General features: G+C 39.5%; 1 protein-coding gene across 1 annotated transcript in view; it reads right to left on the reverse strand.

The window, feature by feature from the left end:
- Window positions 1–10298: 10298 nt before the first annotated feature.
- The window catches only part of MAMDC4 (MAM domain containing 4), a 123866-nt gene continuing 120765 nt past the window's right edge, over window positions 10299–13399 (reverse strand). Inside the window, exon 30 of the mRNA XM_053695430.1 lies at window positions 10299–10650. Coding sequence (XP_053551405.1) covers window positions 10630–10650 — 21 coding nt within the window. The 3' untranslated portion in view covers window positions 10299–10629. The remainder of the gene's footprint in view (window positions 10651–13399) is intronic.

Consider the following 13399-nt stretch of genomic DNA (forward strand, 5'->3'; position numbering starts at 1 on the left):
CCATCAACAATTTCTTATCCTCCCTCCACCTCCCTAAGCTAGAGGTAGATGAGGCAGACAGCTTAGCCCTTCCTATGACAACCCTGGAAATAAAAGAAGCCATTAAATCCCTAAAATTACACAAGGCCCCTGGCCTGGACGGATTTACCCCTTTATTCTTTAAATCATATGCCCCCCTCCTGATACCATACTTACAGCGGTTGTATTCCGAAATTCTTAAGACAGGTTCCCTACCACAGGAATATTTAGAAGCTTCCATATTGACCATTCCAAAAGAGGGAAAGGATCTGATGCTTTGCCAAAGCTATCAACCAATCTCACTCATTAATCTAGACATTAAGATTTTTTCTAAAATTCTAGCCACTAGATTAGGCCAATTACTCTCTAAGCTCATCCACATGGACCAGGTGGGCTTTGTTCTAAACCGACAGGGCACAGACAGTATGCGCCGTCTCCTTAATGTATTCGCGGAGGCCAATGGAACGAATAGACCTCTCCTCACCCTGTCGTTCGACGCCGAGAAGGCGTTCGACAGGGTGCGCTGGGAATACTTGATGGCAGTTCTCTAAACTGTAGGCTTACCCGAGACCTTCTGTAGAGCTGTGGGAGCCCTATACTCTAAGCCGACAGTCAGAGTAAGGGGCTTGGGGTTTTGCTCCGAGCCCTTTGCCCTCAAAAATGGAACCCGTCAGGGATGCCCATTATCCCCCCTTTTTTTTGTCCTTGCCATTGAACCACTAGCTGAGGCTATTCGCACTAACAGGGACATCAAGGGTGTATATATTCAGGGGACTTATCAGAAATTTACGCCTAGATTATGAGTTTTGTCGGTAAAGACCTGCGGGGCTAACAAGCCTTTTTTTTCCAACGCTCCCTTAAGCCAACGCTGGTATTACGAGTTTTCTGAATGGCTGCGTTAGCCTCAGAAAAGTGAGCGTTGAGACAAATCTAGCTCCACTTCAACCCTCAATACCAGCGTTGCTTAAGTCAGCGGTAAGCTGGAAAAACGTGCTCGTGCACGATATCCCCATAGGATACAATGGGGCTGAGCTGGCTGAAAAAAAAACCTAACATCTGCAAAAAAAGCAGCGTTCAGCTCCTAACGCAGCCCCATTGTTTCCTATGTGGAAACACTTTCTAAGTCTACACCTAACACCCTAACATGAACCCCGAGTATAAACACCCCTAACCTTACACTTATTAACCTCTAATCTTCCACCCCCGCTATCGCTGACACCTGCATTATACTATTAACCCCTAATCTGCCGCTCCGGACACCGCCGCCACCTACATTATCCCTATGAACCCCTAATCTGTTGCCCCCAACATCGCCGACACCTATATTATATTTATTAACCCCTAATCTGCCGCACCCAACGTCGCCGCCACCTACCTACACTTATTAACCCCTAATCTGCTGACCGGACATCGCCGCCACTATAATAAATGTATTAACCCCTAAACCACCGCACTCCCACCTCGCAAACACTATAATAAATTTTATTAACCCCTAATCGGCCCTCCCTAACATCGCCGCAACCTAACTACAATTATTAACCCCTAATCTCCCGCCCCCAACGTCGCCGCTACTATAATAAAGTTATTAACCCCTAAACCTAAGTCTAAGTCTAACCCTAACCCCCCCTAAATTAAATATAATTTAAATAAAACAAAATAAATTTACTTTAATTAAATAAATTATTCCTATTTAAATATAAATACTTACCTATAAAATAAACCATAAGATAGCTACAATATAACTAATAATTACATTGTAGCTATTTTATGATTTATATTTATTTTACAGGCAACTTTGTATTTATTTTAACTAGGTACAATAGTTAATAACTATTTAATAGCTACCTAGTTAAAATAATTACAAAATTACCTGTAAAATAAATCCTAACCTAAGTTACAAATACACCTAACACTACACTATCAATAAATTAATTCAATAAATTACCTACAATTATCTAAACTAAAATACAATTAAATAAACTAAACTATATTACAAAAAAAAATTTTTACAAAAAATAAAAAAATATTACAAGAAGTTTAATCTAATTACACCTAATTTAAGCCCCCTAATAAAATAAAAAAGCCCCCTAAAATAATAAAATTCCCTACCCTATACTAAATTACAAAAGTAATCAGCTCTTTTACCAGCCCTTAAAAGGGCTTTTTGCGGGGCATTGCCCCAAAGTAATCAGTTCTTTTACCTGTAAAATAAAATACAAGACCCCCCCCAACATTACAACCCACCACCCACACACCCCTACTCTAAAACCCACCTGATCCCCCCTTAAAAAAACCTAACACTACCCCATTGAAGATCACCCTACCTTGAGCCGTGTTCACCCAGCCGGGCACCGATGGGCCAAAAGAGGACATCCGGAGTGGCCGAAGTCTTCATCCGATCGGGGCAGAAGAGGTCCTCCATCCAGCAGAAGTCTTCATCCAAGCGGCATCTTCTATCTTCATCCATCCGGCGAGGAGCGGGTCCATCTTCAAGACATCCGACGCGGAGCATCCTCTTCTTCCCGACGACTAACGACGAATGAAGGTTCCTTTAAATGACGTCATCCAAGATGGCGTCCCTCGAATTCCGATTGGCTGATAGGATTCTATCAGCCAATCGGAATTAAGGTAAGAAAAATCCGATTGGCTGATGTAATGCGAGGTCAATTCTATTGGCTGATCCAATGAGCCAATCGGATTGAACTTCAATCCGATTGGCTGATTACATCAGCCAATCGGATTTTTCCTACCTTAATTCCGATTGGCTGATAGAATCCTATCAGCCAATTGCAATTCGAGGGACGCCATCTTGGATGACGTCATTTAAAGGAACCTTCATTCGTCGTTAGTCGTCGGGAAGAAGAAGATGCTCCGCGTCGGATGTCTTGAAGATGGAGCCGCTCCGCGCCGGATGGATGAAGATAGAAGATGCCGCTTGGATGAAGACTTCTGCTGTATGGAGGACCTCTTCTGCCCCGATTGGATGAAGACTTCGGCCGCTTCCGGATGTCCTATTTTGGCCCATCGGTGCCCGGCTGGGTGAACACGGCTCAAGGTAGGGTGATCTTCAATGGGGTAGTGTTTTTTTAAGGGGGGATCGGGTGGGTTTTAGAGTAGGGGTGTGTGGGTGGTGGGTTGTAATGTTGGGGGGGGTCTTGTATTTTATTTTACAGGTAAAAGAGCTGATTACTTTGGGGCAATGCCCCGCAAAAAGCCCTTTTAAGGGCTGGTAAAAGAGCTGATTACTTTTGTAATTTAGTATAGGGTAGGGAATTTTATTATTTTGGGGAGCTTTTTTATTTTATTAGGGGGCTTAGATTAGGTGTAATTAGATTACACTTCTTGTAATATTATTTTTTTTTGTAATATAGTTTAGTTTATTTAATTGTATTTTAGTTTAGATAATTGTAGGTAATTTATTGAATTAATTTATTGATAGTGTAGTGTTAGGTGTATTTGTAACTTAGGTTAGGATTTATTTTACAGGTAATTTTGTAATTATTTTAACTAGGTAGCTATTAAATAGTTATTAACTATTTAATAACTATTGTACCTAGTTAAAATAAATACAAAGTTGCCTGTAAAATAAATATAAATCATAAAATAGCTACAATGTAATTATTAGTTATATTGTAGCTATCTTATGGTTTATTTTATAGGTAAGTTTTTATTTTTAAATAGGAATAATTTATTTAATTAAAGTAAATTTATTTCGTTTTATTTAAATTATATTTAACTTAGGGGGTTGTTAGGGTTAGGGTTAGACTTAGGTTTAGGGGTTAATAACTTTATTATAGTAGCAGCGACGTTGGGGGCGGGAGATTAGGGGTTAATAATTGTAGTTAGGTTGCGGCGATGTTAGGGAGGGCAGATTAGGGGTTAATAAAATTTATTATAGTGTTTGCGAGGTGGGAGTGCGGCGGTTTAGGGGTTAATACATTTATTATAGTGGCGGCGATGTCCGGTCGGCAGATTAGGGGTTAATAAGTGTAGGTAGGTGGCGGCAACGTTGAGTGCGGCAGATTAGGGGTTAATAAATATAATATAGGTGTCGGCGATGTTAGGGACAGCAGATTAGGGGTTCATAGCTATAATGTAGGTGGCGGCGGTGTCCGGTCGGCAGATTAGGGGTTAAATAATTTTATTATAGTGTTTGCGATGTGGGGGGGCCTCGGTTTAGGGGTTCATAGGTAGTTTATGGGTGTTAGTGTACTTTGTAGCACTTTAGTTAAGAGTTTTATGTTCCGGCGTTAGCCCATAAAACTCTTAACTACTGACTTTTAAATGCGGTAGGAGTCTTGGAGGTAGAGGCTTTACCGCTCACTTCTTCCAAGACTCGTAATACCAGCGTTAGGCAAATCCCATTAAAAAGATAGGATACGCAATTGACGTAAGGGGATTTGCGGTAGCCTCGAGTTGCGGAAGAAAAGTGAGCGGTAGACCTGTACCTGCCAGACTCGTAATACCAGCGTTAGATAAAAAGCAGCGTTAGGACCCCTTAACCCTGCTTTTTAAGGCTAACGCAAAACTCGTAATCTCGCCGTTAGTCTTTTCGCAGATGACCTTACGGTCTGTCCCTGTCTGACCCTGCTTGTTTGCTCCACCATCTTTTTAACCTATTTGACCTCTTTGGTAAGATATCGTTTTATAAGCTAAATGTGTCTAAAATGGAGGCCTACCAGATCCACATTCCCATTGCCCAACTCCGGGCCCTTCAAGCTACGCATAATTTTAAATGGAATCTAAAGGGTCTGCGCCATCTAGGTGTTTTCTTGTCGCACGACTTTAAAAATGTAACGCCAACGAACTATAACCATTTTCTCCGGGATCTCAAACAAACGCTTCTGCTCCCTAGATATAAGGAGGTCTCTTGGATGGGTAGGAGCTCAGCCTTCAAAATGATGATTCTCCCTAGAGGTCTAGGCCTCCCAAATCTAAGAATGTACTACGAGGCTGCCATGTTAACCCATATATCGAGTTGGGGCCCTAACAGTGAATACCCCTGATAGTATGAAATAGAGCAGGCTTCTCTGCCTCACAACATACTACTCCGAGACCTAGTATGGCTCCCGCAACACTGCAAACCAACCTCCCTTACTTCCAACCCCATCATACAACATTGTCTCTGGCATAAATTGCGCCACTCCCCTAGAGTGGCCCTCCATCCACTGTCCATAGTATTCGGGGACTCCTAAGGGGGCTCCCGGACTCAAACTCCTCAGGCTGGTCTTCCCTTCCCATAGAGACCATTAGGGATATGTATTTAGATAGCGATTGGGCTTCAAGACCCACTCTTATAACATGCTTCTCAATCCCACGTAAAATGCATTTTGAGGTCACACGTTTCCGGTCACTGTTACATAGCTGGAACTTTTTTTAAATCCGCAACATGCGCGCTCACACTATGGGAGTCTAGGTACCATATGGGTATACAGGGACATCGCCCTCTGACGGTTCACTACCAATGCATTCCGGATCTTCCTACACTCCAAAAGACACATAATATTCTAGCTTGGGAGAGAGACCTTGGTGTGGTTTTAGATAGCCAAGAATGGATGAGAGCCATAGCACACACAAGACAGGCCATACAGTGTAACACTCTTTGAACTTTTTTACAAACTTTTGACGAGATGGCACTGGGTGCCCAGCCGGCTCCGTAGATTCTCAACCGACACCTCTGACAGGTGCTGGAGAGGTTGTAACCAAAAAGGAGTTTAACCAAAAATCTGGTGGGGCTGCCCTGAAATCCAGAAGCTATGGACTAGAGTTCTGGCCTTGTGCGGACTCCTTGCCCCCCCCAGACAAATAGAGGCCCAGAGACCTATTTACTCCACCTTCACATGCCCAAACTCTCCAAGCCACTAAAGCACCTCTTTGTTTACCTGCTGATGTCCACCAAGCTCGCTATCGCAAGACACTGGAAACAACCTAATGCACCCCATTTGGGGAAAGTTATAGAGATACTCTCTACAGTACGAACTATGGAGGAAGCAGTGTACATAAACAGGGGGCTCATCGACTTGCACTCAAACACGTGGTCCATTTGGGACACGCTCCCACAAAACGCGCTGACCACAGCCTAAACGTAAATTTAGGCCTGCTGCTCCCCCCACTCTACCCTCCTTTCCCCTTACCCCTCTATATTCTTCTAAATATGCTCTTTCTTTCTCTTCCGGTCTGACTTATGTCACCTTTATTCTACATGATACACCTCCACATTGATGTATGTTGATGTTAATCACTGTTATCATGAAGTTCATTTAAACGCTGTTTCTTCTGTTCATTTATCTTTGTTTATGTTCTCTGAGCTGAGATCCACAGCTCTAGTATGTCCATTAAGGCCATCTGTTGCATATGACCGTTGACAAGTATATAGACCAATTCTTGTTAGATGCCTTGCATTGTATGTTTTATTGTAAAGAAAACGAGGTCTCAATAGATGGGCTGGACGTCCCATGTAGTCTAGCCATGTATGAGTAGGACATTAAATCTGTGGTGTTTGCTTACTATGTAATATGAATAGACTCACCTAAAAATGTCTTACTAGTGTACTCCTATATTTGATGTAACCTCAATAAAAAAAAAAAAAATTAAAAAAAAAATTAAAAAAAATTATTGATAAAAGTGCTCAAAACTGTCACTGCTAAATATAAGTTTATGATGTATGAATACGTTCATACTAACTTCCGTTGGGCTATAAAGGTGAAAAGTACTTACCTGTCAGCACATTTGTCTAATATGCTTAACTAAGCTGCAGAAACTGGTAGACAAGCCTAGGCTGTGAGAGCATAATGCCAAGCATATAAGCAAGTAACAGCATCTACAACCAAAGGGATTTGTGAACACATTTCACCTTGGGAGGGTCATGGATCAGATGATTGTTAGACAAGTCCACATTTCACCTGGGAGGCATGTGACATTTCTCACTGAGAAAAGATCTCTTCCTGCCTTAACAAAAAACATTGAAATATGTATTATCATTTTAATCGATTTTAACTTACTTTGTTTAGGGTCCATTACTTCCTGTCACAGCCTGAGGCTGTGGACTCTACAGCAAAGCAAAGAAGTAGCTTTACCTTTGAAGTGGTAGCTAGGAGACAGCTGCTCTAGCTCCAGGCAGTTTCTTAACAATGCTCAGTAGGGGACTTTTGCTGCAAAAATCATGCCACAGTAGAACTTAAGGGGACATCTTATCTATACAATTTCTTCCATTTAATTTGTTCTTAATGATCCATTTGACCTGTTGGAGTGTATTACATTGTTTATAAATAGTTCCTTTGCATTTATATCAGCATTTAAAATAGCTGCTTTTGCCTGAGGTATCCCTATCTATACTGAAAGTTTCTATGCTTTAGTATAGGCTATTGACAAGCTATAAAAAAACACAGCCAGCAGAAAGAAATTACAATCCCAGTGGGGAGTGTCGGAGAGAAAATTCTAGAACTTTCATTTTCACTTGTTCTTTTCAAGTATTGTATAGAGACAAAGGGAAGCATTTGAATGATAAGATGTATGAACTCTCTGCAAGCTTAGTCTATTTTGAAGGGTTGTGGTTTCACAGAGCAAATCCATCTAAATAATTTACAAAAAGAAAACATATCATAGATTTGATACTCTGGTATAACATGTAATTGGGGGCAAATTAAGGGGAAACCAATTTTACAGTTCACAGTCCCTATATGTTTTATAATGGTATCTACATTATCTCACTAAACGCAGTGGCTAATAATGAGGATTTATAAGGGCTCATTTTTAAAGAAAACAAGTAAGTTGTTTTTAACACAACCTGTATTTTTTATTTTTACTTTGATTTAGCAGATTTTTTTACTTCTAAAGGAGCACTATTTCCTATCCCTTTAAAGATACATAAAAGTCAGTACCAGGTCAGCAATGCTGAGCTGAAAATGGAGGCTGATTGGCGACTATGCATTCATGCCGCCCCTCACTCGCTCAGTGGGCACCAGACGCATTGTTGTTTCAGAGCTGACTGTGCAGGAGTTAAACACATAAGTATAGGCAAATAATCATGAAATACACATATACTCTAACACTATAGTGCATTTTCTTAATGCATATCGGTGTCCCTTTAAACTAAGTTAATAGATTCAGTTATTTGGTATACATATATACAGTATATATTACTATAGAAACATTTTGACACAACTGGACATACATTTTGTCCATAATGAAGTTTTCAAAAACCTAAAAAAAGATTAATTTAAACCCTACTCATCCTACAAAACACTGAAACAGCTGGATTTGTTTTACAGATGAAGAATAACATTTTTCAAAACTCAAAAAACACATTCCTAAAAAACATCACAGAGCCAACAATAAGTTAAATAAGTTTATATTTTCAACATGATGCATTCAAAGGATGAGTGTGAATCAAAAGTTACAATTAGAACATAAAAACAAAAAATATTTAGTACGTCAATTGCTAGTCTCCTTCACATCAATAGATAGTTCAACCAACTTCAGCAGCAGTTACAGCATTACGTCTTTATGGGCCAGTTAAAACAGCTTTATACATTTATTTCCTGGAATTGATGACTATTTTTCTAAAAAATATTGGTTACATTTTGTGATGGAAAACATCGATTAACAGAAACTTTCTTGACACAAATATTGAACTGGATTGAGGTTTGGACTTTGAATGGGTCATCGTAGAAAACTCAACTTCCATTTTAAACTGATTTAGTTTTGACTTGGCTCTATACAGGATCAACGTCTTCTTGAAAGGTTCACATCTTCCCAATCAAAAGTTGTCTGTGGAATGAACTGGCTTTCCAATACAATTTTCCAATAATGTGTCTCCATCCAAATTGCTGAAAATGTTCCCATTCCCTGACGTTAAAAACCCCCCATTATTTTAATATGATAACGCTATAGCAATTTGCCATGTGGATAGTGTTGTCATAGAAATAATCAGTTTTGAACAATTTTCATTTAGATGTTCAAGTCAGAACTCTCTATCTGACTTGCTTGGAAGGAACAATCATGTTTATGATTTGATTGTTTGTAAATCTGAGATCATATGGGTATTAGATTGTTTAAAATAATTCACTTAAATGGACATTTATCAACTGGTATAAACTAGCTCAATTTAAAAAAGACATGGATTTTCATTAGTGAGTATTCCAGCTGCTTACACTCAAATGTAATAATTTTTGAAATTCCGCAAGTAATTATTCAATTACATCATGTAACCTTTGAATTCAATTTTAGATTTGATCTTCTTTATTTTTCTTTATTTATTTGTTGTTGATTAGAGGACATTCATATAAAATAACAGAACTAATACTAGTGAGAAGGGGGGGGTACAAGTTTTGTTAAGTGCCCTCATTGCTTCACTGATCCTTCATACATACATCAGTAACCTAGTATGTATTCAATGTCTCATCATGGTTACGGTATTTACATGGAGACTTGTTCAAAGATATTACTCCTCATGGGCGGGCTATAGCCCAGAAAAAGGCAAACTGATGTTAATCTCAATGCAATTTATATTAAACTATCATATATTTAATTATATTCAACACTTAGATACCCTTTACTTAATCTATATAAAAAATAATAATAAATGCTCTAAATGACAAGTTTGAATATATACAAAGGTGAGTCATCACAGTTCCAAAAGAGCATTCCTTGTATTGATACATATAAAACTGTTTTCTTAGGTTTATGAATTCTTTTAACTAAATTATCATGTGGCCCTCAGGCTATCACTATGTTAAAATGGCACTTTATAATCCTATTAGGCCCCAGTCTTTAGAGCAGACATCCTCAAACGTGGCCCTCCAGAGGTTTTGGAACTACATTTCCCATGATGCTCAGCCAGCTGATATGCTATGCTGGCTGAGCATCATGGGAAATGTAGTTCTAAAACTTCTTGAGTTCCACGTTTGAGGATGTCTGCTTTAGAGTAATAAAAATGCAGGGTAATGAAACTGTGTTTCTCTAACAGAAATATATCCACATACAGACAATACCCCTAAGGATAACCTCCATTTAAATCAGATGTAACACAATCCACTTGATATCACAGAGTCTCCAAACAATTGTAAATATTGAATCCACTAGGCACAAAATAAGTCAAAAAAATGAATAGACGATGGATCTGTTCTGCCCTCTACTTAAAATAAGCCAGAACTCACTTATAAGCAGTGACTTCTTTAAAAATGATGTGTCATATGAATCTCTGGATATCACATGATCAATAAAGGGCACTTATTTCATTCACAAGTTAATTGTTGAAAGCTTTACAATGGGGGGGGGGGGTGATATATTATTATGTGTTTATTCTATTGTTTGGATGATTTTTCTTTTTTACATTAAGAAAAAAAATCTGTGGATTCGTCCCACATTTCTTATAAATTCCTGTGCATTCCAAAACCTATCAACAGTAATATCTGAAAACAAAGCACTCTGAGAATGTTGCAAAGCTGAATGTGCAGTTTTTTTCTCTCTGTACATTATTAATATTAAATTATAAATGTCCTTGTGCGGAAGACCGATCCTCTAGGTATAAATCTGATAGACATCCAAGTGAGATTTTCCAAGCAACGGCAAAGATTTTCATCACTCACATTGGGATAGTTCTTGTAGGATTTAGGATGAAGATGCTCCGTCCTGTCAGTAAAACATGAAACATAATTAGATTATATCCTTATAGCATTCATTTTCCTTCTTAGAGCAAAATGTTTATCTTTTTACAATCATTAAAATAGACCTAAAAATGCAAAAGGGAAATGCTCTAACATATGTTTTATTATTGCGCTAGTGTTTACATATGCAAATGGGGTTAAATACATAGTTAAACTATATACTACTGGGAGCTAGCTGAAGACACAGTGAGAGAATGACAAGAGACAAATGTCTGTAGCTACCAATTATCATCTAGCTCCCAATAGTACATTGCTGATCCCGAGCCAACCTTGGTTTGCTTTTCAATGGATACCAAAAAGAACAAAGTACATTTGATAGTAAACATAAACTGAAAAGCCTCTTAAAATTGCATGCGCCATCTGAATCAAGGAAGTTTAATTTTCACATTAATGTCCCTTTAATTGAATATATCATAAAAACAGACTGGGGTGGACTGATTGGTTAGAATGCTGTTTCTTCTGATTGTAACCAATAAGTGTCTGGCCCTGGCTTTTTCCCCCTGGCTGTTAAGCATAGGCCACGCTAGTGTTTAGCCAAATAGGTGACCCCCTGAGGCCTCACTCATGATTGGGCCTCACAAAGGGCCATAGAATAAAAATGTGCATTTGTTTTCTTTTTGTTTTTTTGTCTCTGGGACAATTAGTTTATGAAAGTACAGTGGCCCTGCCCACCAGGTTCCTCCTGGTACAGCTGCAAATTCACAGCCTCTTAGACACAACCACAAGTTCTCTGGATGTTGTCAGGTGCAGTCCTGTCCTTCCCTTCTGCAGGCCCCAGTGTATTGCTGGCAGCCTTAGCGTAATCAGTAGGTAGCAGGGCACAAGCAGCAATGTAAGAGGAATGGGGAGGCTGCACGTAGTCTTGTTATTGTCAATATCTCTTAGCCACCCTCCCTGAAGCTCAAAGCCAAATGCAGTATTTTAACCAGTTTACACCCTCTCTTTACTCTCTTCCTCACTCCTCTCTCTTCTCTCGCTCTTTATCTCTATAATCTCCTTGTTCACTTCTCCTCTATTCTCTCTCTAAACCTCTTCTCTCCCTCCTGTCTCCAATTTTCTCTCCCCCTTTCCTCTTACTCATCACTCTCCCTGAGTCTCTCCTCCCCTTTCTCTTTGTTATTCCCTTCTCTCTTTGCCCTTCTTTCTCTCACTCCTTCCCCTTTCTACTCTATTTTCCATATATCTTTTCCCCTTATTTCTCTTTGCCTCTCAGCTTTCTCCTCCCTTTTCCCTTCTCTCTCTCCCTCCTCTAACTTCTTTCACTTCTTCTTCTCTCCATTCTCTCTCTCCCTCCTCTAACTTCTTTCACTTCTTCTTCTCTCCATTCTCTCTCTCCCTCCTCAAACTTCTTTCACTTCTTCTTTGGTCTCTCATCCCTTTCTCTCCATTCTCTCTATCCCTTTTCCCTCTCTTTCCACTTTCTTAATTCCTCCTCTCTCTACCTTCTCCCTCTATTTATCCTAATCTCTTGTTTTACTTAACTTCTCTCCCTGCTATTTCCATTGTCTCAATTCAATTCTGTTTTCTCTTGCTGTCCTCTCTCTCCACTTCATTTCATCTCCACTCTCATTTTCCCATTGTCTTTCCTCTTTGCCTCTCCCACTCTTCCTCTAGTTTTCTTCTCTATCCACTCTTCCTTTTTCCTCTTCTTTCCACTTTCTCCCCTTTCCACTTGTCTACCACTCTCTCGCCCTCTCTTCTATCTATTTCCCCCCTTTCTCTAACTCCCCTCTCTCTACTGTTCTCCCACCTCTTTCTCCCTCTCTCTCCTCATTATTGAGAAATTTGAAGCAATGAAAAGCCAAAACATAAATTATAAGCTAAGTAAAGAAAAAAGAGGAAAAAGTCAGGTACACAACCAGGTGCACAGTTCAAGACCACGTTGAATGGCTCATAAAAAATAAACGTAAGCGAAGCCTCATAGTTTAATGTTGTCTAAGGCCTCACTAATTCTACAGTAGAATCTGCTGTCAAGCAATGTGGTGAACAGTCCTAAAAATTCTCCTCTCACTATCTCTTCATACACAGGACTTAGATGCGGAGCTTGACAGACAGTACACCAGGGGAACAACACAACATGGACATTAGGGTGAGGGCATAAAGGGACAGTTGTATGATGTGGCTCATAAAACAGATTCAGGGCCCTAGGGTCTGATCTGAGGTATGATATTGGTAGAGAGGCCAAAGGCCCATTTTAATTAAAAGATGTTTAACATGGGTATGAGATTGCTTTCAAGTCTGATATGAGTATGTGGCTCCAATAGGGGCATTACAGCTCTTTGGGATTAATTAAGGGCTTGCATGGTCAAGGGTGTGATCTAAAAATGTGGATAAACAAGGCTATTTCGATATGACGTGTCCATATGTTTGTATCAAACTGACAGCGTATATCTAGTTATAGAACAAGACTTGATGGAGTAGTAGCACTGGCAGGAGAGTAAAGGAAGGCCCTTGGTCTTTCGCCAAGGTTCCTTGTGACATAAAGAGACACTAAACCCAAATTTTTTTCTTTTGTGATTCAGATAGAGCATGCAATTTTAAGCAACTTTCTAATTTACTCCTATTATCAAATTTCTTCATTCTTGTGGTATCTTTATTTGAAAAGCAAGAATGTAAGTTTAGAAGTCGGCCCATTTTTGGAAAACAACCTGGGTTGTTCTTGCTGATTGGTGGATAAATTCACCCACCAATAAACAAGTGCTGTCCGGGGGTTC

This window comes from Bombina bombina, chromosome 12 (assembly GCF_027579735.1).
Source record: "Bombina bombina isolate aBomBom1 chromosome 12, aBomBom1.pri, whole genome shotgun sequence".
Classification (NCBI taxonomy): Eukaryota; Metazoa; Chordata; class Amphibia; order Anura; family Bombinatoridae; genus Bombina; species Bombina bombina.